Source organism: Mesoplodon mirus (genome assembly GCF_964341445.2).
Source record: "Mesoplodon mirus genome assembly, chromosome: 4".
NCBI classification, from domain to species: domain Eukaryota; kingdom Metazoa; phylum Chordata; class Mammalia; order Artiodactyla; family Ziphiidae; genus Mesoplodon; species Mesoplodon mirus.
In genome coordinates, this window is record NC_138979.1 from 8,489,709 (window position 1) to 8,511,462 (window position 21,754).

A 21,754-nucleotide genomic window follows, 5' to 3' on the forward strand; every position below is an offset into this window, starting at 1 on the left:
CAGACACAGGCCTGCACTCAGCATGTTCCAGGAGGCCAGTGTGGCCAGAACAAAGTGATGGAGCGGGGTGGGACCAGAGAGGAAACTGAGGCCTGAGTCAAGGAGGGCCACACAGTGGGGACTTCGCAGTCTACCCTGAGTGACAGGCAGCCCTGGGAATCGCCTCTTCCTGTACTCGGTCAGCCCAGCCGTGGTGGATTTCTGTGGAGTCCTTGTACTCTGCTACCCCTGCCATATTGATGGATATTTAGCGTGTGGCTCCAATGAGCAGAATGGATGGTAAACAAAGAAGTGGAGTGGTAAGTATTTGCATCCGTCACTTTTCAGGGTTCCACGTGCCACCAACCTTCCGTTTTAGACACGTGTTCATGGGGGAATGGAAATCTGTCCAGTACTCGTAATAGTACTGGGTGAAACCGTATGATTGCTTCTGCTGGGCTGTTTCTTGACCTACAAAAATGGGCATTTCCTCTGGCTTAACATAATACCAGAACGGGGATGATCTTGGTTCGCTGTGTTTATAGAACCTCTTTCCACCTTTAAAAAAAAAAGACCTGGCTATTGGCGTACTTTCTTCAGAAGCCCTTACGTGGGTGCTTTGTCCCCCTCGCCCATTCGGAATCGAAAATCACGGCGGAGGCCCGGCTCTCCTCCGGGGGATCAGCGCCCCCTCCCGGCCGGTCTTCACCTGGGAGGGATGGGACGCACCTGGATCCCCAGGGTCCCCGCCCTTAGACTCGCTCTCCTAGATGCGCGTTTGCGGGAGGCTCTGGGCCCTGCGACCTCGCGCTCTTTCCGAGTCTGACGATCGGAGCATCGCAGAGCCGCCAGCCCCTCCCCCGGGCGCCCCCAGACCCAGCGCGCCGTGGTCTCCCCGCAGGTCGGTGGACCTCAGCCCCACGCGGCTGCACAGCCTCGCCCTGCACTTTCGGCACCGGAGCTCCAGCTTGGAGTCCCAGGGCAAGCTCCTGGGCTCGGAGAACGACACGGGGAGCCCCGACTTCTACACGCCACGGACTCGCAGCAGCAACGGCTCGGACCCCATGGACGACTGCTCGTCGTGCACCAGCCACTCGAGCTCGGAGCACTACTACCCGGCGCAGATGAACGCCAACTACTCCACGCTGGCCGAGGACTCGCCGTCCAAGGCGCGCGCGCGGCAGAGGCAGCGGCAGCGGGCGGCGGGCGCGCTGGGCGCGGCGAACTCGGGCAGCATGCCCAACCTGGCGGCGCGCGGCGGCGGCGGCGGCCACGGCCACGGCCACGGCGTCTACCTGCACAGCCAGAGCCAGCCCAGCTCGCAGTACCGCATCAAGGAGTACCCGCTGTACGTGGAGGGCGGCGCCACGCCCGTGGTGGTGCGCAGCCTGGAGAGCGACCAGGAGGGCCACTACAGCGTCAAGGCGCAGTTCAAGACCTCCAACTCGTACACGGCCGGCGGCCTGTTCCGGGAGAGCTGGCGCGGTGGCGACGAGGGCGACGCGGGCCGCCTGACGCCGTCGCGCTCGCAGATCCTGCGGACTCCGTCGCTGGGCCGCGACGGCGGCGCCCACGACAAGGGCGCGGGCCGCGCCGCCGTCTCGGACGAGCTGCGCCAGTGGTACCAGCGCTCGAGCGCCTCGCACAAGGAGCACAGCCGCCTGTCGCACGCCAGCTCCGCCTCCTCGGACGGCGGCTCCCAGTACAGCGCCTCCTCGCAGAGCACCTTCGTGGCGCACAGCAGGGTCACCAGGATGCCCCAGATGTGCAAGGCCACGTCAGGTGAGGGGCGGGGCGGACGGCCCGGCGCGCACCTGGTCGGTCTGGAGGTGAACTGGTGGGGATGGAAGGTTTTCTTAGAGCAGGCAGGCAGGAGAGATGGTTCATTCTAGAAACCTAGCTGTCAGGTGTGTGAGACCTTCCTTCCCCTCCTTCCTCACCCCTCCCACTCTAGCCTAGGTTTTGCCGCGTGAGGAAGACCTGGGAAGGGGCGGGGCAGCGCATCCTAAGCCCCGCCCCAGCCCAGCGGACTGCGCGCGCCGCCCTCTCCCATATCAGCTTCCTGAGTAGGGGTGCAGCCCGTCCCTGCAGCCCCTTGTCCTTGTAAGGACGGAGATCTAAGCAGTGGTGAAGTCCGTGTGTTTCAGGGTTTATCAGGTCAAAGGTGCGCCTTTACCCTGGTGAGGGGGGCGATAGTAGTAGGTGAGAGACAGCGGTGGGTTAGAGACCTGAGCGGTACCCTTGCAGGGGAGAGGAACACCGGAAGCCCTGAGATTTGGCCAGTGTCTCCCCCAGGTGGCGCAGGCCGGCTACAGAATGAAGTGGCGAGCTCTGCCTGTGACTTCCCCTGGTGACTTCCTGGAAAACTCGAGACTGCTCCTCGAGATCTCGTTTCAGTGATGTTATGTTGTGACCAGAGTAATTTTTGTAAAGTGCTTCTGATGCCCCGTTGTTACATCTTAAAGTTTTCATCATCAGAGGAAGGGTTACCGCATATCCTTGTACTCGGGGCATCGAGCGGTACCGAATCAAGTGAAAAATGGAAGAAACCGTCCTCTCCCTTAAGTTAACCCCCTTCCCACTCCGTCTCCAAGAAAGAATAACGATGATTAAATTAAAAAAAAAAAAAGCACCAGTGTTTGTCCAGCAGTCTCCACATCCCTGCGGGGTTTTCAGCTCCAGCAGACGCTAACTCACTTATATATCTTAGCGCCCACAAAGAGGGGAGATGGTGCGGTGATGAGAGACTTGATCGGAGCGCCTTTCTAGTTGGTAGATGGGATGCTGCCCGATCATGAATCGCCTGATAAAAGCCAATTAAAAAAAGACTGCATCACACTGACTGTAGGAAAGTAAGTGGGAGAGGATCTTGAGACATAATGAGAAATGATTTTTAAAGTATCAGAGTAAAATGAGAGCAGCAAATGAAAGGACGTCCAAGTCAGGATTGGATTTGTGACTGGAAAGGTTAAGGGTGGGCAAAAATCCAGGGACGGGAGAGTGATCTTATAGACAGAAAATGGGGGGGGTGTTCCTCTTCGGGGGACTGAAGGAGATTCTTGGGGCCTGGGGAGAACAGGGCGAAAAGGAAGGACCGGCCGGCTGCCCGGGTGCGCCAGCTCACAGGGCTTCTGCGTCCTCTCCCCAGATTCCCAGTGACTCGTTTATTATGGCATTGCCGAATGACAAGTTGCAGAGACAGGAATAAATATGGTTCACGCAAGCGTGAGAGAACCGTGGACTTCAGGGTCCGAGAACCTTCTCCAGATTCCTCTGTCATCTGTAAAATCAGCCCAGTGAATTATGCCATCAACTTCCTAGGAGAATTTTGAGAATAATGAATGAATATATTATGTATATCATTTAAAGACCATGGTCCCCTGTAACCCTATTAGGAGAAGCTGAGGTTGGACAGGTCAGGAGTAATTATGTTCTGTTGAAACTGTAGCACTTGTCTAGTAGGTTTGCTTTACCTAAAGAGATTAGGTAAATCTTTTGGAACATATTTTAGACTAAGCATCCTAATGAAAAAGATTGCATTCCCAAGGAAGCAGAGGGATGCATTTAAGTAGGATTTACTTCTTACTTTTTCCCAACTAAAAAAATCCTGCCCACATCAATAAGCTCCACGTAGTCAGATTTGGATGAGCTTTGAAAAGCCCTGCCCCATTTGAAGGGTCCTGACATGGTAAATTATAAGCCTAAAACGGCAGACCACAAGCTCAGAGAACCTTTCTAGAGGTTCTCTGTTCGTAATAAAGAACAGTTTTAACATTGAGGCTGTATCTGGAAACGCCCTGTGCAGAGAAACAGGTCCTCCCTGCGCTAGACCAGCCCAGGTCCCCCTCCGAGGACAGTGGGGACTGTCGCCATCCCTGTGGCCACTTCCCAGTGGCAAAGTGGGGACCTAGGACCCCAAGCGAGCTTGACTCAGAATGGAGCTGCACGGCTGGGGTGAGAAAACGTCATTGGCCAAACGTGGGGAGAGGAGAGGGGTGGACGTTTTCCCACGGGGACCCTGCCACGGGGCCACAGGCAGCATCTCTGGAAGGAAGCTCCTTCACTGCCCCGTGTCTGACCCGTGTCTCTTCTGCACCACGTACACGCAGCTGCCTTACCTCAAAGCCAGAGAAGCTCAACGCCGTCCAGTGAAGTTGGAGCGACGCCCCCCGGCAGCCCTCACCACATCCTAACCTGGCGGACCGGGTGAGTTCCCCTTTCAGACCTCCGACCCTCCCTTCCTGGTTTGCAGCGATCCTCCGTGTTCTTCGTCGGTTAGAGCATAGCAGGTATGAGATCCTAGTGACAGAGGGTTTATCGGCAGGAGAGTGAGGTACTGGGGAACCGGGAATGACGTACAGCGCTGGAAACTTCTTCCTCTCCGGAGAAGCCCCAGGCGCTGCTGTTACCTTCCACTCCTCCTGTCCGGCGCCGTCCCTTTATTCGGGTGAATTCTCTCCACTCTCCTTCAGAGTTGGTGATGGTCCCGAAAATGTGGAGGGAGCCGAGTGTGCTTCTTTGGCCAGACTTCCAGACAGCACTGGACTTGGGGTGCGATCACCCCAGGCCAGCCACACCCACCCCCGACCTGAGCCCCAGCCTGCTGCTTTGCATGCTTGGCAGTGTGTCCACTGTCTTGGTGTCAGGATGCTTCTTAAGGGAAAAAAAGCAGAAGGCTCAGATTCTCTCAGTCCCGGCCAAGCCCTTGTTCAGAACCAACCAACAAAGGGGGTCGGGTACCTTGAGACCCTGAGGAGGTGGCCCACAGTAAATGATGAAACCAAAACTCAGCTCCTTTTTCAGCTTTAAATGTAGGCAGAGGACACCACATAGAACAGTAAACCTCATGGACACTTAGGATGTTTTCATGTACAGCAGAGTCCGGCAGATACACGTGACCTGCTTCCTGCTCCCCTCACCGTCCCTGCCTCTTGCGTTGCTCCTAAGACATGGACTCTCAGTGGATGCTCCATTCTATCATACATTGGCTAAAGGAGTAAGAGGTCCCTTTATCCAGCTTTATTCAGTTTCTCGTTTGCTGGGGCATCCATCCATGGGGATGTCTGGGAAAATTTGACAGCTGTGAGTTACACCAGAAGGAAACTACAGGACCTGAACTGGCTCCACCTTTCAGGCTCTGTTCTTGGCAGACATTTTTTGTTGCTGCAGATTTACCTTTAGCGATTTTAAACCAGGCTTTATTCAGCCTTAGTATTTGACAGATAGGGAGCTCACATTTATTGAGTGATTGCTGTGTACTCAAAGGCTGGAAGCTTCTTCTAACATATCTGAGCTCATATAATCCTCACTGCAGTGCTGCAAGGGAAGTACCCAGATTTTTTTAGTTTTATAGATGAGGCTCAGAGAAAATCAGTGTCTTCCCAGTGTCGCACAGCTGGATGGTGCTGGAATTTCAGCCCTGCACTCTGTGGGCCCACACCAAGGCCTCGTCTTTTTCCACCAAGCCAGTGGTTCTTAAAATGTGGTACCCTAGACCAGCAGCGTAAGCACCACCTGGGGTCCTGTTAGAAATGCACCTGTCGGGCCCGTCCGTGACCCACTGAATCAGAAACTCGGGGTGGCGCCCGGCAGCCTGTGTGTTAGCAAGCCCTTGCAGGGGATTCTGATGCACTTAGGTTTGACAATCCATCACCGACCCACCCCACGCTGCCCCTTACTCTCTTGAATTAACAGACCCTGCGGTCCCAACTGCCAGTGTTCTGTGTCCACTCCCACTGCCTGGTCTGTTAGGCAGCAGCTACCCCCGTCCTTATTATACACCCTTATAACACTACCTTACGTACCATCCACACCCCAGCTCTAGCTCGTGTGGTCAGGCAGCTGCTGCAGGGCTTAGGGCCCAAGAGTTTCAAGAAGATAGATTGATTCATAGAAAGAATGCCAGATGTTCTGTGTATATGGTACCTCCACTGGCTAACCCATCTCACCCTGAATAAGGACCTTCAGATTTCAGGCTGTCTTCCTGGCTCCTCCAAATTTTCTGGGTCACACCCAGTCTCACCTGATCTAAATACATGACTGTTAACTTCACTGACAGCAGGCTTTGGAACTTACGAGCACCCCTCACTTGCCTTTCCCCTGGAGTGGATCCAGGGGATCCCCATTTTTGATCACACACAGCTAGTGAGGATTCGACACCAATTTGAAACAAAAATGAATTCTGGTCCTTAAACTCTTTTATCAGATTGAGTTGAATTATCATTAACAAACAATAACTGTTCTCTGTGATGTGATAAGAAAATAAGAAATGGGGGCTTCCCTGATGGCGCAGTGGTTGAACGTCCGCCTGCCGATGCAGGGGACACGGGTTCATGCCCCGGTCCGGGAGGATCCCACATGCCGCGGAGCGGCTGGGCCCGTGAGCCATGGTGGCTGAGCCTGCGCGTCCGGAGCCTGTGTTCCGCAACGGGAGAGGCCCCAACAGTGAGAGGCCCGCGTACCGCAAAAAAAAAAAAAACTAAAGGAAAAAAAAGAAAATAAGAAATGGGTCCAAAGTGCCAAAGCCTGGCTGCCTTCCTAACAAAACTAAAGAGGTCTTTGACGCCCGCGAGGGGGCTGAAAGTTGCGCAAGGCCTGTGTTATGTGTCACTAGCGCTTGGGTGCGTAGTCAGCGGGGCTTTCCAATGCATTAATAAGCTCCTAATCGTGTCTGTGGCAGCTCCTCTCTTTAACCTGACCTCTCTTCTCTTCCTTCTGCTTTCCTTTGTTCAGAGAAGCAACAGAAAACTCGCCCATTATGGATGGGTCTGAGTCTCCAACTCACCAAAGTACTGATGAATAGAGGTATCGTAAGGGCATGTTTCATTCTTACAGCCTTCCCCCTTCACTGTTCATGAGTCTGTGATCTCAGGTGTGCTGCATCTGTGTTGCCTTTGCCCGTATGTATCATAATTTCCAGAAGGAAACATCTGAGTGGTGTGTAAGCCGTTATTTTCATGTCTTATTTCTAGATACATGTGGAAGTCGGTTTATATGTATGTTTTTACATCAGGTGTGTGTTTGTTAGATATCCCCACTGCTACTTCCCAGAAAAGACCACAAAGTATGTTTTAGACTTTCCCAGGCTCTTCGTACATGCAGGTACTCGTAGAAGATTTTACTGGTTTTAGTACTCAATGTTTGTTGAAAAGAACAGCATCGTGCAGTTTATATCTCAAGGCGCCAAGGGCAGACTGAGCTCATCCAAACCACCTGGTCACCCACGCTTTCATCCCAGTGTTCTTGAGTGACGGCTGTGCACTCTACCAAGCGCCGTAGGGCTCTACTTTCCAAAATGGGATCCACCGACGAGCATCCTCACCCAGGAGCTTGTTAGGAGGTAGACTCTTGGACATACTGAATTCGAATCTGCATTTAACAGGATCCCTGGGTGAATCAAATGCACGCTGGAATTTGCAAAGCCCTGCTACAGTGGGCATAAAAACATGAACACCTGGTCTGGTTCCTGTCCTCAGGGGGAGACAAGGTATTGAAATTAAGAGCATTTCAAGGGTTAACTAAAAAGGATACCATTCAGAAGTGGCTAAAAAAAAAAAGTGGTAAGTTTATTCCATCAAAAAATGATTCTTGCAGCACTTAGGTATTAAATGCCCTGAGACTTCAAACAAAATGCTAAAAGGTTTCCAAGGGGAGAAGGATCCCTTCCAAGGCCCGGGGTGCGAGGAGGGGGCTCGAAGGGTGGAGACCAGTTCAAGGGCAAAAGCAGCACAGATGCAGAAACAAGCAGGGGTGTCTGGGGAACAGCAGAGTGTCATTTTGCTGTAGAGAAAGAGCGAGACTTCAGCCTGAAAAGTAGGGTAGGACAAGATCCTGAACCAAAGGGGTGAGACATGAAACAATTTTTACTGCAAGTGCCCTCAGCTGGCAGATGGGGGATTCAGAAAACAGGGGCTGAGCCTTTGAGAGGAAGACGGTGTTAAAAAAATTCAATTGAGTATATTTGAAAGAGCTTACTGGCTTTATTTCAGTGATTCATGACTCAGGCAGCATCCAGTCCGGCAGATAGAAAGGAGCTGTACAAAACAAAAGACATGCAGGCAGAAAGGAGCGGGAAGGAGGAAGTTACACCAGGTGAAAAAGCGGGTTGGTTGTAGCCCAGTCGCTCTCCGTTAGGGGACGGCAGGGGTCTGTCGGGCAGACGTGCTGATCCGGCAAGTCCCGATTTGACTGGTTAAAGATTCCTTTCTGGGGGAGCTGAAACTATAAAGTTAAGTCTCGGTTTGGTGATACGGAACCTATAGCCCAAGCGACTTCATTGTGGGTCTGCTGTCTTGTTTTTAACAATTACCCCCTTTTCATCAGACTCTGAGCCTAATTAAGAGAAGCGATCAAAATTTAAGGCATTAGCGCTACTCCCAGCTATGGCTTTGGAGTTCTTACCGTTTTTTCTCTTGCTGAATCTCTGTGTGGTCTTCACAGGTCACGGCACTGGGTTCATGGTCTTTCAGCCGGCCATTCTCTTTGTTCCTTTTCTGATGTTCTGTTCTGAGGGAGATCATTTGCTTGGTAGCTAGTGGCTGCACAGTTGCATTTAAAGCTTTTGCGAGGATACGGCACACTACGGCGACGGCTGTGACTATTATGAGCAGAATAATTCCCAGAGAAAGATCCCGTTGGCTGGTCTGTTCAGTAATCTCACGTGGCTGAGTCCCACCGTCCCCAGAAGTGCTGATCCAGGTGCAGCAGGTGGTGGTGGTCACAGCACAGACATCTCCTTGGTCAGCTAAAGGATAACCAACCAGAGGCTTCTCTCATGATCAAGAACAACTCTGGCCAGAGAGTCTAGGGAGTTTCATTGGGCAGCTGTTGCTTTACCAGCAGATTCTGGAATCTTCAAGAGGTAAGGAGAGATTCCTGGTCGTGGCCTCATTCGCATCAGCTCCTGGCCAGCGGAGTAGGGCTGCACCAAAGGAAGCAGATTGTGAACCACTGAATGCTTCCCGGTAATTCCTGTTTCCATCTGTGGCTCGGGCCCCAAAAGGTGACAGCCGTGGAGGCCAGTACACCTGAAGGGTCTGTAGACAGCACAGGTGGTTTTATTCTCTTTCCCTTGCCTGTGTCCCTTTCTCTGTACAGAGCCTGGATGCAGGGTTCCCCGGGGTGTTAACCAGAGACAAGGAAGTAGATCGCCAGGGCTAGGGAGTGGGACACAACAGAAAGGTGGGCTGGCTGTTTGGTCCAGAGAAACGGAGGCACTGGAAATCAGGGAGCAGTTTGTGATGGACGGAACAGTGTCATCACCGGCATCGTTATAATTCAAAGTCTCTGAGGTTAGATTTACCCCCCTTTGCAACGGCCTTAGATATGTGAACAATGGCATTATCTTTCCAAGCCAGAGCAAAGCAAAAAAGATGGACAGCAAGAATCATAAAAACCTTCACAGTGTGAGAATTAGGAAAAGGATGGTCAGAGAGGGAAGGAAGAATGGAAAGACAGACATGTTCTTGATCTGACATCTTGGGAGGAAGCAGTCTGTCTATCTCGATGGTGGCTACTTCTCTTGCTAGTCGGTTTGACTGATTTGAGATCTCCAGCTTTTTCGCAAGGGACCAGAAGTCAGGTGGAGCCTTCATCAGTTGTGAAATATGCACCCAAGGTTTGGCCCCTTGTGATTTGGCAGCCATGTGGTGGTCAAGAGTTCTTGGTAGGTTCCTTGCCATGAATCTCAGTTTTGCAAAAGCATCAGAGTAAAACAATAACTGTCTGTAAATGACAAAAGAACTTAAAAATGCCCATTGCTAAAGATCTGATGAGAGTTCATTATAATGGAATTGACAAGGAAATTTGGTTATTTCTGTGATTGACAGACAATATTTTAAGATAACCAGAATTATGACTGATAACATTATACCAAGACATATCAGATTTCTAGGAATTTCACACAATTTCTAGAACACTTAATTATATTAATAATTAAGTGTTATTAAAATACAAATACCCAAGAAGATTTATCATCACTTCGTTGGCAATGCTTCCCATGTAACTGAACAATAAACCTAAGTAGTTTAACATCTCTCGTAAGGTAAGAGACAAATCCTTTGAAATCTGATTTAGATAACCATAAGAACATGGGAGCACACATGTACTACGGTTTACAAGATATTTGTGTCAGATCGGGCAAGGAGAGTTATGATCGGAGAAAGGTAAAAATAAGGCACTGGGAAACCGGGCTGCAGAAGTTTAACGCTGTAGCTGACATCGAAGGGACTTCGGCTGTTGCTTAAGGTGGCACCAAGGATGCTAGAAGAACCGGGTTACAGGAGGGACCAGGGAGGCTCCAGCCTCACAGACAGGTCGGGTTTTAAATGACAAATACAGAGTCTGAAAGGTTACCTCCCTTGGCAGTTGCCTGGGAGACACGGGCAACCCGGAGAGAAAACAGATCAGTGGAGGAGTCTGGTTAACTTCCCCCATCGTGATTTCCACAGTAAAGAGAACAGTGGCGGAAATCAAGTTAAGTTATACAGGCCTGGCCCCGTTGTCTTGGGATAGCTGTCTATGTCCGATGTCGTCTGGTGCCGGAAGATCTTAAGTGTGAGATCACCAGTGGCTTTGCTGGTTCATTCTGGTCCTGTTACTCCTTTCAGGTGGGCCGGATGCCTTCAAGTTTAGCTGTGCAGGAACTGGCGAGCAGTACCAGAAAAGATCCTTTCCAAGGAGGGAAGCAGGAGTCCTTTAGTTGGGGTCTTTTCCAGCGGATGTATTCTCCAGGAAGTAGGTCATGAGGGGTGTCAGTGTCAGGCTGTAATCTTATTCAGCATAAGCTTTTTAACCTGTAGGAGGAATAGAGAATAGATGACTAGCAATTTTTTAATAGGTCCTGTCGGGCAATTTGAGGGTCACAGTATGGAGACTGAAGCAGATGCACGGGTCTGCCAGATACTGTTTCATTGGGAGTGAGCTTAGGTTTTTCAAAAGGCAAGGACCTTAGATGCAAAAGGACCAGTGACAGCACCTTGGTCAAAGTCTCAGGAAATTTTCCTAATTGGGTTTTAATGATGTCATTAGTCTTTTCTCCTGGTCCTGAATGCAGCCTGTATAGCATAAGAAGGACCCTCCAGAGCTCTCGGATTACCTGGCCAGTAAAATGAGCTCCTCAGTCACTATGCAGAAATGATGGGGGTGCCCCATATAGGGATGAGGTTTTGAAGTAATTTCTTTGCTACAAAAGAGGCAGTTGCTTATCAACAGGAAAAAGCTTCTACCCGGTGAGAAATTTGTTCTTAACAATTCCGATTAGTCATGAAAATTTCTCGAGGCATTAAACAGTTAGCCAACATCTTAAGTTCTCTTCCTTGGTGACAAATTTTGTAACAGAGATTAACGTGAACTTATTTGACTTAATAAACCCAGGTAGAATAAAAGTACATATGCATTATATTTAACATACCTACTTTAATTAAACCAACAAACTTAAGTTAGCTTTTATTTACTAAAGATTTTTCCTAGATCCTGCAAACTTGAAAAACATTTGGGTTAAGTTTCTGTATTTCAGAGTTTTAGAATACTTAATTTGATAATCGCTTATTTTTCTTTAAGCCAATTAAATATGCTCTTTTACAAATTAATTTTGGTAATACCACTCAGAGGTAGAAAAACATTACAAATATACAGTGTACATAGATAAACATCCAGACAGATGCAGAGATTGTAAAGCTTTTGTTTTAAAATTTTAGCCATGAGACAGGTACAATAATGCAAAACTTACTAGTTTATAGAAGAACACTTTTATCCAAATCCTGTTTCTGGAAGTTGGAGTAAGGTAGGGTTACCTGCTCAGATGGCTAACACTTTTCATTACTATTTGTGGAGAAGACACTTAAGATTTTTCATTCACCTAAGCTCCAACTAAATAGCCTTCCCCATCTTTTTTTTCCTTCTGGTGAGAATTACCTGCCTGAAGTTTGTGTTTCTAAGAGCTGGCCTAGGTAAGAATTCTTGGAGGAGACCAGGTAGAACATTCACAAGTCAAAGGCACAGGAAAAAAATGGAACTTCGTCCAGGAAGGACTTTTCTTTCTTAAATCCAGGTATTTTACAATGTCTACAAGCCTTTTGAGATGAAGAAGGAATGTCTGGGGATTGACAGAAAGGATAGGTGGGCTTTGAACTGCCTCTAGAGCTGCATCTCTGTGCTTGTAAAGACTAGGTCTGTAAGACAAGGACAGTCAGGGAATTGGGTTGCAACGTGAATGACATCATAGCCCATCCAACTACATTATCTTCTATTTGCTGCTTTAGATCAGGGAGAAAATCTTCAACCAAGATGGAATTCAAGAGATTCCTATGCTCTAGATTTAGAGCTTTGTCTTTGGAATGTTTCTCTTTCCCTCTGGGTACATAGCTTCATTTTGACTTAGGGGACAAAGGCTTTAAAAAGTTCCTAACGGGCTCTGTATATCAGCTTCCAGTTTGGCCAACTTCTGACCACAAAGCTACTTAAACAATCCTTTTAAATATCTTGTCGGGCTCTGTATATCAGCTTCCAGTTTGGCCAACTTCTGACCACAAAGCTACTTAAACAATCCTTTTAAATATCTTGTCAGGGGGACAAACAGTAAAATACTCCTGGCCATACTGAAAGACCCCATGGATGCAAGAGGCATTCCCAATGAGGGTGCGAAGGACACCACTCTCCCAAGCTCCAGAGCCACTCCCAAAGATAACCAAAAGAAGGAAAGGCTTAGTTCCCCTGAGGGCTGGCACTAATCGATAGGACCTCAGCCACAAATGTAAGGTGCAACTTACCTTTCTGTTATATCTGCCCAACCTGACGGTCGCCAAGCCAAGTTCTCAGGACACAAAACGAGACAAACAAGAAGGCGACAGCTGTCCCTGGGAGAGAAAAGATCAACCAATGGGTCTGGATTTGGAAAGGAAGGGACATGAACATTTACCTTTCTCTCTCAACTGGGCACTGCAAACAGATTCAGGAGAGCTGACTGTGGTCAGAATTCTCACCCCTTCCAGCTTCTGCCAGGTTTACCAGGATCCCATCTCCAGGCTCTGGAACAACTGGGGTTTAGAGAGTATAGCTCCACTAATCTACCAGAATTTGGCAAGGTTTTCCATAAATTTTAGTTTCCCCTTGGCTGTTGAAGGGAATAACTGGTAGCAGTTACAGGAGAATCCACGGAGTACCATCAACCCTGGGAGAGCCCAAATGGGGGTCCTTCTTTGAGGGTAGAAATGCGTGTGTCCGTAAGGCCACCAACTTGATGGCTTTTGTTTACAGTCATGCAGTCTCTTCAAAGTGGGGAGACAGTGCAGACGGAGGACGAGTATAATAAGGCAAGGTGGAGAGGGGGAGTTAACATCAGTCTTACAGTCTTTTATTTTGGGTCTCTCTCTAGTATCTTTGTTTTATTATCCTTTTGCAATGAATCTTTCAGTGAAGCTATTTGGGAATTTTGAAGCCTTTTGGAGGCTTCCTCACGCCAATTAAAATAGGTATCCCATTGCACTTGTTTGACTTGGGAGCCCTTGCTTTCAGGTGCACTTCTGAAGTGAACGATCTTGGCTAATTGGAACATTCCTCATGGTGACCACTGCCATTTTAGTTTATCTTCAGTAAGATTGGTCCATGTGCATGCAGACAGACCAAAAAAAATTTTTAACACAAAACTGCTGTGGGTGGTTCCTAAGTCCAAGGTGGGGGGGGCACCCTTAAAGCATTTAGATGACTGGGATCCCATTTTCGGAGTTTTTCCTAGAACAAAGAAAAATCCTCAATAGCCTAAGGCGTGAGCTTAGGGCTGGGACTTGGGGTGTGTTTGACAGTTTGCCTTTCACAGGATACTTCTTTGTCCTGGTGGACGGCCTTTGCCCATGACCAGGGGTCTCATTACATGGAATTTTCCTGCAGGTGGCCAGTGACCTATTGTGAACCTTGCTTGGCTGTGACCACCTTATCCTTACCCGGGAGGCTTGTGCTTTGGAGACAGTTGTCTCTCGTTAGGTGTCTGATCCACGCCCTCCAATGTTTGTTTTAGTTTTGCTCTCAGGAAAACTACACGTCTGAATGTGAACCAAGTGCATTATAATTCAGAAACCAAAGGGTACTCACCAGAGGGACAATCTGTCCTTAACTAAGTCCTGAATAAAGTCGGACACATCAACCAAAAGGAGGGAGCTTGAAATCAGAAGTCTCCTTCAGATCCCATGGCTGCCACCACTGTTAAAAAAACAAGTTCAAGTTTAAAGATCTTGTTGGCTTCATTCATTCAAGTTGCAACCCAGTTCCTTCTGGAATTAGAAACTGTCCTTGTCTTACAAACCTAGTCCTTACAAGAACAGAGATGCAGCTCTAGAAGCAATTCAAAGCCCACCTATCCTCTTTTTATCAATCCCCAGACATCCCTTCTTCATCTCAGAAGGCTCGCAGACATTGTCAAAGACTGGATTTAGGAACGTGAAGTCCTTCGTGGAGGAACTCCCCTTCTTTTCCTGTGCTTCTGAGCTGTGAATATTCCACCTGGTCTCCTCCAGGAACTCTTACCTAGGCCAGCTCTTAGAGACGCAAACTTCGGGGAGATAATTCTTGCCAGAAGGAAAAAAGAAAAGGCTCTTTGGAGCTTAGGTGAATGAAAAACCTGAAGTGTCTTCTCCACAACTGAGCAGCTAACCTTGAGTCCAGCTTCCAGAAACATGATTTGGATTCTACTGTTCTTTTATAAACTAGCAGGTTTTGCAGGATCGCACCTGCCTCGTGGCTGCGGGCAGCACGGAGCTTGGCGTGCTCTCTTTCTGTCTCTGCCTCTACTCCCTGCTCCTGGCGGTCACTTGCTCGGGCATTTGCCCATCTCTGACCAGTGACTGGGGTTAGAGGACTCTAACTGGCCCCCTTGGGCCACTTGGCCACCCTCAGTGAGGGTAGGGCAGACACCCTGGTGGAAAGCACCACCAGGACGATGCAGTGTTAGGGAGAGACTGTCCCCCAATGAACAGCATATGTCCACCGTGGGGTCCAACCACCTTTTGCCATGAAAAGTCTCTCAATCCCTCAGGCACGATGGCACAGGTCAGTTTTATCAGGGTGGAGAGGGAGTTTGCAGGGTGGGTGGGATGGAATCAGCTACTTACCACCAGAAGACAGTGATAGACGGGCAGGGCCAGTTCTGGAATTAGGGCCTTGATGTTGCTTTGCTTCTGAAGCCACCTTTAAGCGTATTAACCCCAGTATATATTTCAGGGGTTCCAGGCACAGGACTCTCTTTAAAGGCCACAGTATGCTCACAGGGGCCTTGGGTTTTCCAGCGTTGATGGGTTTTTGAAAAGCCAGATGAGAAACCTTCACGAAATCCAGAATGCCTTCATCCCCTTGTTCTTAGAGAAATCAGCGAATCAAACAGAAAAATGGTGATGATGGCTTATTCTCAGTCATAAACTGGTTCACGAGGTTGTGTTGAAGATGCTCTTGAAACCTGCTTTCCTTTGAGTCTCTTCCTGCCACCCGTCCACAGCCATAACGGTAGCGCAGGGCACGGGGAGCTCAGCGGCAGGGGAGGAAATCATCTCCTGACACTTATGGAAAGTCCTGATGCTGTTTCCAAATAGGTATTTCTACCCCCAAAACGGTGTGTGCTCTGGGGAGGTCAAACCTGAAAACCCAGCTTGAACAAACCCACACCTACTAACTCAGAGGCACAGACCCATGTCCCTCACAGGAATGCTATTCCAAAAACTGAAGGCTGTGGTTAAAGGCCTACAGGCCTCATCCCTTTAGGAATCAGCACGAATGAACACTCAGAAGTTACTAGGAGTAAAAGCTCAAAACAAAGGAAGAGCACAGGTGGTAATCCAGGCCCCTCTGCAGCTGTTCCTGCACAGGGCCCCGAGGTCAGCCATGCCCACGTCAGGGGCTGCACGCAGCCAGCAGGGCAGGGAGAGGAAGGTAGGACCCCATCTCCTCACGCCGCATGGCTGCTGATTAACCAGTCTGGGCGCCTCCTGGGCAAATTCCAGCCCATTCCTAGATTCACTGAGATGAAGTATGATCTTTAGCCCTGAAAGAGCTAGTTTAGGATCAGTGGGGAGGGGCCGTTTTCCCTAATAATGTTGCCTAGTAATGATCATGGGCATTAGCATATCCATGTGATTGCTTCTTGATACGTAAAAACCACAGCTGACCCTTGAACAACACAGACTGGAGCTGCACAGGTCCACTGATACTCAGGTTTTTTCCAACAACTACAGTCAGCTGGCCCTCCGATCCACTGGTGAGGAACCCACAGATACAAAGGGCCAACTGTACTGCACCAGTTTATATCAGGGACTTGAGCATCCTGGGACTTTGGTATCCAGGGGGGCTCCTGGACCCAATTCCCTGCAGATACCAAGGGACCACTGTACCCTACCTGCATCATGACGCACAGCTGCAAGTCTTTTTTTACAAAGTCTTTTCTATACGCTTTTCTATATATTTTCAATACTTCTTTTGATAATCACACAACAATACATGTTATTTCAAATAAACAGCAGTAAGACTCCATTCAAAATATCACCTCAGTTTCCCTACAGGGAAACCTGCCATTTTGCATGTGCTTCCAGGACAGAATAAAAATCTGGTGGATGCTGGTTACACCTGGGATCTCATGGAGGACAAAGCAAGCAACTGTTCTGAGAAAAAAAAGAACCCTGAGGACTCCAGCCGGAGGGGGTCTGGGCCTCGGCTGCATGGGAGAGTCACGTGTGGGGGGGTCTGAATGCTCCTGACTCTCAAGCACACGCCAGACCAATTAAACCTGCATCTCCACAGTGCGCCCGGACAGGAGTGTTTTGGGGGTTCCCGGGTGACTCCCACATGCAGCCGAGCCCAAGGACCACTGCATTAAGTGTTAGCTCCGTTTCCCTCCACAGATGCGCAAGGGTTAGGTCCCCTCTGTGTGAGTGTTCTCCAGTCTGCGCGAGCCTGCTGTACGCTCAGCACCGTCGCAGGCCTGGTTCCTCATGCACAGGGAAAACTAGTGAGATCCTTATCATCCCCCTATGGACACGTACTTCTGAACGCAGACTGCTAAGTGACATTCCCCCCTAACTGTCTCCTCTCGTCCTTGGATTCCCTGCAGGAGCTACAATGATAGCTGTTTCCTGGATTCCCCCCTCTATCCAGAACTAGCTGATGTCCAGTGGTGCGGGCAAGAAAAAGCCAAGCCCGGGACCCTCGTGTGAGCCAGCCGGCCTCAATCTGGCGGCCTCGACGCCATTCTGAGATCACCTCACTGCCTCTCATTTGCCTTACCCAGACGCAGTGTCACCCTGCACCAGCTTCGGCCCTCAGCACTTTTCTTCTCCTGTCTCCGCGTCCCCCTCACCCTCCAAAAACCTGACTGAGGAGACATTCTGGAAGGTTCCGGTCCCACTGTGTGTCCCCTGGCTCCCTTGCCCAGAGAGCCAGGCACCAATCCTCAATGGCACCTTGGTGGCTCCCCCCTGCCGTGACAGCCCCCTGGCCAGGAACCATCAGGGAAGCTGGCTGGCCTGGATTCCTGTGGACTAGTGGCATTGGTGGAAACCAGGAAAGGGGACTTAAGTACAGGGTGATCCAGAAAGACTGTGAAAGCTGGGGCCCACCTGCAGGCCCACCAAGCACTTGGTGAAGAAGATGCCTCGTGGGAATATTCAGCGGACAGCTGAAATACTTCCTGGGAGGAGAGACTGTTACGGGAGCAGGGAGAACGGAAACAGAAGCTAAACACGTCAGAGATGCATCCAAGGATCACAGTCAGTTATGCTGCCAAAGATTTTAAAAAATTAAAAACTAAAAACACACAAAAAATTAAGAGGGGCCAAGAGGAAGACGTTCTTTCTGCAATGAAATCTCTGTTAAATCCTCAACTGCTACTGCATCCCACACATGAAAGTCAACCATCTGTGACGTGTGCCCCTCACCCCTCAACATTCCACCTCCCTCTCCACCGAGAGCCTGAAAACTACCCCAATGTGATGGTCACGTCGGGGGACCCCCTGGCTGGCATTGCTGACTTGGATCTCCATGAGTCTGGACCCCAAGGAGAACAGACCCACGGCGAGTAGCGGAGTGTCCGCTTAGCCCTAGCCTGCATGGGGGGTTCAGCCCAAGACACAAAGCTGCTTTCCTTTGGGGATTTGTAGGAAACGTAAGGTGATGGTTGCCAAAAGTGGTTCTCTCTCATTAAAACAACCAGTAAAAGTGTATCCTGTTTTTTTCTCACAAGGTGTTTCATTTGATCTTTTATGGGAAGCCAAGGGAAAAAGCACATTGCGATCCATTCAAGTGTTTAACTGTCGTAGCCCATTTCCTGTTCATTAGCACTTGTGTGACAAAGAGTTCAGATCCGATGGCACCCGGTTAACAACGTGTCACTTCTTCCAAGAACCCAACTATGCCCTTAGGTAGGAAGACTGTACTCACATGTCTACTAGCTGGCAGGCAGAGCAGGGTTGAAAACATATATCAGCTCCCAGAGGGCCCATATGCCTACGACATCATCAGCTACCTTGATGTGTCACGATGGTCTGCAGGTACCAAAAAAGGAAGAGAGAAGAAAGGTGTGTGGGAGCCGCACGTTTACATGTGTTCTGAGCTATGCTTAACACACAACTGGAAAGCCATCAATCTTCAAAGGCCTCAAAAATACTTTTATAATACTAACAAGTGCACACTCGTAGTTGGGTTATTTCAAATGGCACAAACACGGTCTCCACAGAGGTGGGATGCTGTGCTTACTGGCGCAAGTGGCGGGGCGGGGCGGGGGCGGGGGCGGGGGGGATTTCTTTTCTCACTTGTAATGACTTCCTACTGGAAAGGCAGTGGCCAGCCAGAGACAGGAGCTGGGGTGGGGTAGATTTGTGGGCAAGCAGAGTTGAAGTTAGCTTTAGCGTAACAAGAAAAAGCTTTGTTTTTTATGTATATGTAATCCGAGAATAAACAATAGACTCTACCAGACCAGGAGGGTAAGAATGGACACTTACCATTGGTTAAAATGAAATATCAGTAAATACCCACGGTGCTCCCCCTGCTGCAGCTTGAAGGGCACTGTGGGGTTCCTCTGGGGGCTCACAGCAGGCTGGGGCCAGGCTGGACGGTTCAGGGCCGGGGTTCCCTGGCTCTGTGCACGGCTGGGTTGGTGATACCAGCTTGCGAAAGGGATTAATATTCACAGAACGCTTTAGGGGTAAACCCTGCAGGGTAAATAAAATTGTTTATGCTGGTATTAAACGATTCTGGGGATTGACACGGGGAGGGGTGTTGCTCTTATTTTGATGGTCAGAGCTACAAACAGCAGGTTTTTCTTTCCCCATGCGCAAACATTCTGTATTAGGCCAGATTATTTCTCCCGAAAGAAGATGCATGAATAATCAAACTGAACTCTGTCCCAGGGGAAAAGTCAAAAGGGAGTAGACGAGGTGACAAGGTTACATACTGCGGATGATACAACCGGGATAGTAGTTTGAAATCAAGTCTGAAGTCAGTCGGGTCAAATTTTTAGCCCAGTTGGGTTACAAAGACTGAGAGACGAAAATTCTTTCTAAACACTTGGGTGTGGGATTCGGGGGGCAGAAAGGAATAGAGGCAGGATAGAGGGGCAGAATTACACTTCAGGCAAACAGTATGACGGTCTGGTAGTAAAGTCGGAGACTGAGTAAAACAGGTTTTACTGTTGAGCTGCGTTCAGTTCCTACAGGATGTACATAAACGTGCTGGTCCTTTGAGGCTGACATGGTTAATGGTCAGTGTGGTGGGAAATGATGTAGTTACTGTACACAAGCACTGGCAAGCTCTTTATATATCCCTATTTCTTTAAAGCAAATTAAGATGAAATATGAAACCCCTGGTCTGATATAAAGCCCCTATTGGATTCTTTGGATACGTATAAGAAACTGCCTGTTTAGCCAGAAGTCTGGTGAAAACACCTACGTCAGACTTTGTTGTGAGACAGGTGGGTTTTTTAAATTTGATCATATGCAGGTGAGTGTTGAAACCGTTCAAATTCCAAGTTGTTTTCATTCGGTATTAGTTTAGTTCTACATATAGCAAACCCCATCCAGGTGCTATCAGATGACCAGTTACTGCTTAATTAACTAGGTGTAAAGTTTTACATATACATTAATGTCAATAGTTTATTACAAGTCGTGTAAAATGGACTCTAGTTTAATAATGGGGAAGAAAGGATTAGGTTGCTCCTGAAACTGATTTGTAGAGCATGTAAAATGATTTTACTGGATTCTGTTCAACTGTAATCAGTGACAAAGATGTATGTTGTAGACAAAGTTGCAGAATTAAAAAGAAATCTGCTTTTAATTTATTCTTTTTGTATTAAGAATTTGTATAGTACCTTTACATTTTGCAAAACAGTGTTGTCAACACTTATTAAAGCATTTTCAAAATGAAAAGATCTCAGTTGCCTCTTGGACATTCTGTTTGTTTCTAAGTGATAAACACGCATGCTCCGGGGATCTGTCATTCAGTTGCCTGTGCCCCATCAGTCTCCTTTTTTAAAGTCAGTCTGTATAGATGATATTCTCAGTGGCTTACTCCATGATGTAGACAAGCTTGGTTTGTTTAGTAGAGGCTAATTCCCTCTTATTCTAGTTTCCTTTTTAATTACACAAAGATAATATATTCTTAGTTATGTATTCCCCCTTCTGCCAACAGGATCTGAGATGAGAGGTCGGCCTTTGTTAAGATGCTAGTTTAGTATCTGTATCACTGCTCGTGACAAATAGTTACCTGTGTGCAGCAATGTGCTGGGCTGGGTGCTGCTCCCACAGAACAGTGCCACGTGGAAGAAACACCCAGGGCATCTGGGCTCTGGAGGTCGGCGTCCTGAGTCTCTGTCCCCCGTGGTCCCTGGTTCTGTGTAGGACAAAAAGGGCCAACTGGGGAGACAGGCAGGAAGCTCAGGCTCTTTACTACCACTGCCGTTTGTACCACAGCTCACACTCTTGTCACCCACCCTCTAAATCCTATCACCAAAGCAACAGCCCGCTAGGCCTGCAGGTACAAAAAGCCCACACTGATGGGCAAATCAGTGACTGGCTTACTTCAACGGAGCTTTTGCTGCAACTACCTCCCTGGCCCCCTCAACCCACACTGCATCTCTTCACTAGCATGAAACTAGAAGTCTGGCAGCCAAGAGCATCCCGGGATGGAAAGCCTTGCTGAAGCATTTGCCACCGGTGTGGGTTAACCCCTGCCAAAAATGGAAACACGCCACTGAGAACCTGAAGCACATCTGGAAGCAAGCCCATCAGGACAGCATCTTACACTTCCTAAGCCTGTCCTTGGCAAAGCAACGAGGGCCTCTGTACCAAGGTGATCAACACTGATTGCAAACAAACAGGATCTTCTGTTAAGGCTTTTCCATGTAAATATGTCGCCGCTCAGGAAAGAAATCTGTCTCCTATTAAGCTATATCACGTGAAAGCAGCTGGCCCACAGGATGCTGGGACATTCCCGTTTCTTTCCCACTCCTTCTTACCTTTCACCACCCATACACACACATACACACACACACACACGCACTCCCCTTACGTTGTGTCAACAAGGCAATTCCAAACTCATTATTTTGGTTATTAGAGAACACAGTAAATACCTGGTTGCCGTAGAAAGCACTAGAAATAGCCAGGCCTCTCCTTCCTCACTCCCAGAATACCAGTTCAAAAAGGCTGAAACACGAAATTCTCTCTAAAAAGAGGAGTATCAGAGAACCCCTGATGTGGGCCAGCAAGCAGGCAGGGGCCCACTGTTGAAGCCAGTCATTCACTCCATATTG

At 48.9% G+C, this 21,754-nt stretch overlaps 2 protein-coding genes across 10 annotated transcripts in view; one reads left to right on the plus strand and one right to left on the minus strand.

Annotated features, from left to right (window-relative positions):
- The window catches only part of FRMD4A (FERM domain containing 4A), a 350,648-nt gene that overhangs the window by 317,375 nt on the left and 11,519 nt on the right, over window positions 1–21,754 (plus strand). For 5 of the 8 annotated variants that reach the window (XM_082618232.1, XM_082618231.1, XM_082618236.1 and 2 more), the window contains exons 21-23: window positions 881–1,761; window positions 4,089–4,185; window positions 17,066–18,399. In XM_082618232.1, the coding sequence (XP_082474358.1) occupies window positions 881–1,761; window positions 4,089–4,185; window positions 17,066–17,168 (1,081 nt within the window). In that variant the 3' untranslated portion in view covers window positions 17,169–18,399. Of the gene's footprint in view, window positions 1–880; window positions 1,762–4,088; window positions 4,186–6,711; window positions 7,103–17,065; window positions 18,400–21,754 lie in introns of those variants that run through there. The other 3 variants (XM_082618233.1, XM_082618238.1, XM_082618234.1) reach the window with 3 other exon arrangements.
- On the minus strand, window positions 7,176–18,491 carry LOC309802581 (uncharacterized protein). Of its 2 annotated transcripts, XM_082618254.1 has the most exons (6): window positions 18,391–18,491; window positions 14,065–14,172; window positions 12,747–12,833; window positions 8,815–10,772; window positions 8,380–8,722; window positions 7,176–7,365 (listed from the first exon to the last, which is right to left on the minus strand). In XM_082618254.1, the coding sequence occupies exons 4-6, from the start codon at window positions 9,317–9,319 to the stop codon at window positions 7,242–7,244; spliced, it is 972 nt and encodes a 323-aa protein (XP_082474380.1). In that variant the 5' UTR covers window positions 9,320–10,772; window positions 12,747–12,833; window positions 14,065–14,172; window positions 18,391–18,491; the 3' UTR covers window positions 7,176–7,241. The 2 variants fall into 2 exon arrangements, with proteins under 2 accessions (XP_082474380.1, XP_082474381.1); XM_082618255.1 differs by lacking the exons at window positions 7,176–7,365; window positions 18,391–18,491 and adding an exon at window positions 7,397–8,199 and having other exon boundaries at window positions 14,065–17,054.

What these genes read in the sequence shown, in the direction of transcription:
- LOC309802581 (XM_082618254.1), bottom strand. Translation starts at nt 9,319, where the DNA reads ATGCCATTGTTCACATATCTAAGGCCGTTGCAAAGGGGGGTAAATCTA. An exon ending in GAAGATTCCAGAATCTGCTG is followed by an intron (nt 8,723 to 8,814) that starts GTAAAGCAACAG and finishes GTTATCCTTTAG; the next exon opens with CTGACCAAGGAGATGTCTGT. An exon ending in ATTCAGCAAGAGAAAAAACG is followed by an intron (nt 7,366 to 8,379) that starts GTAAGAACTCCA and finishes TGATTCACCCAG; the next exon opens with GGATCCTGTTAAATGCAGAT.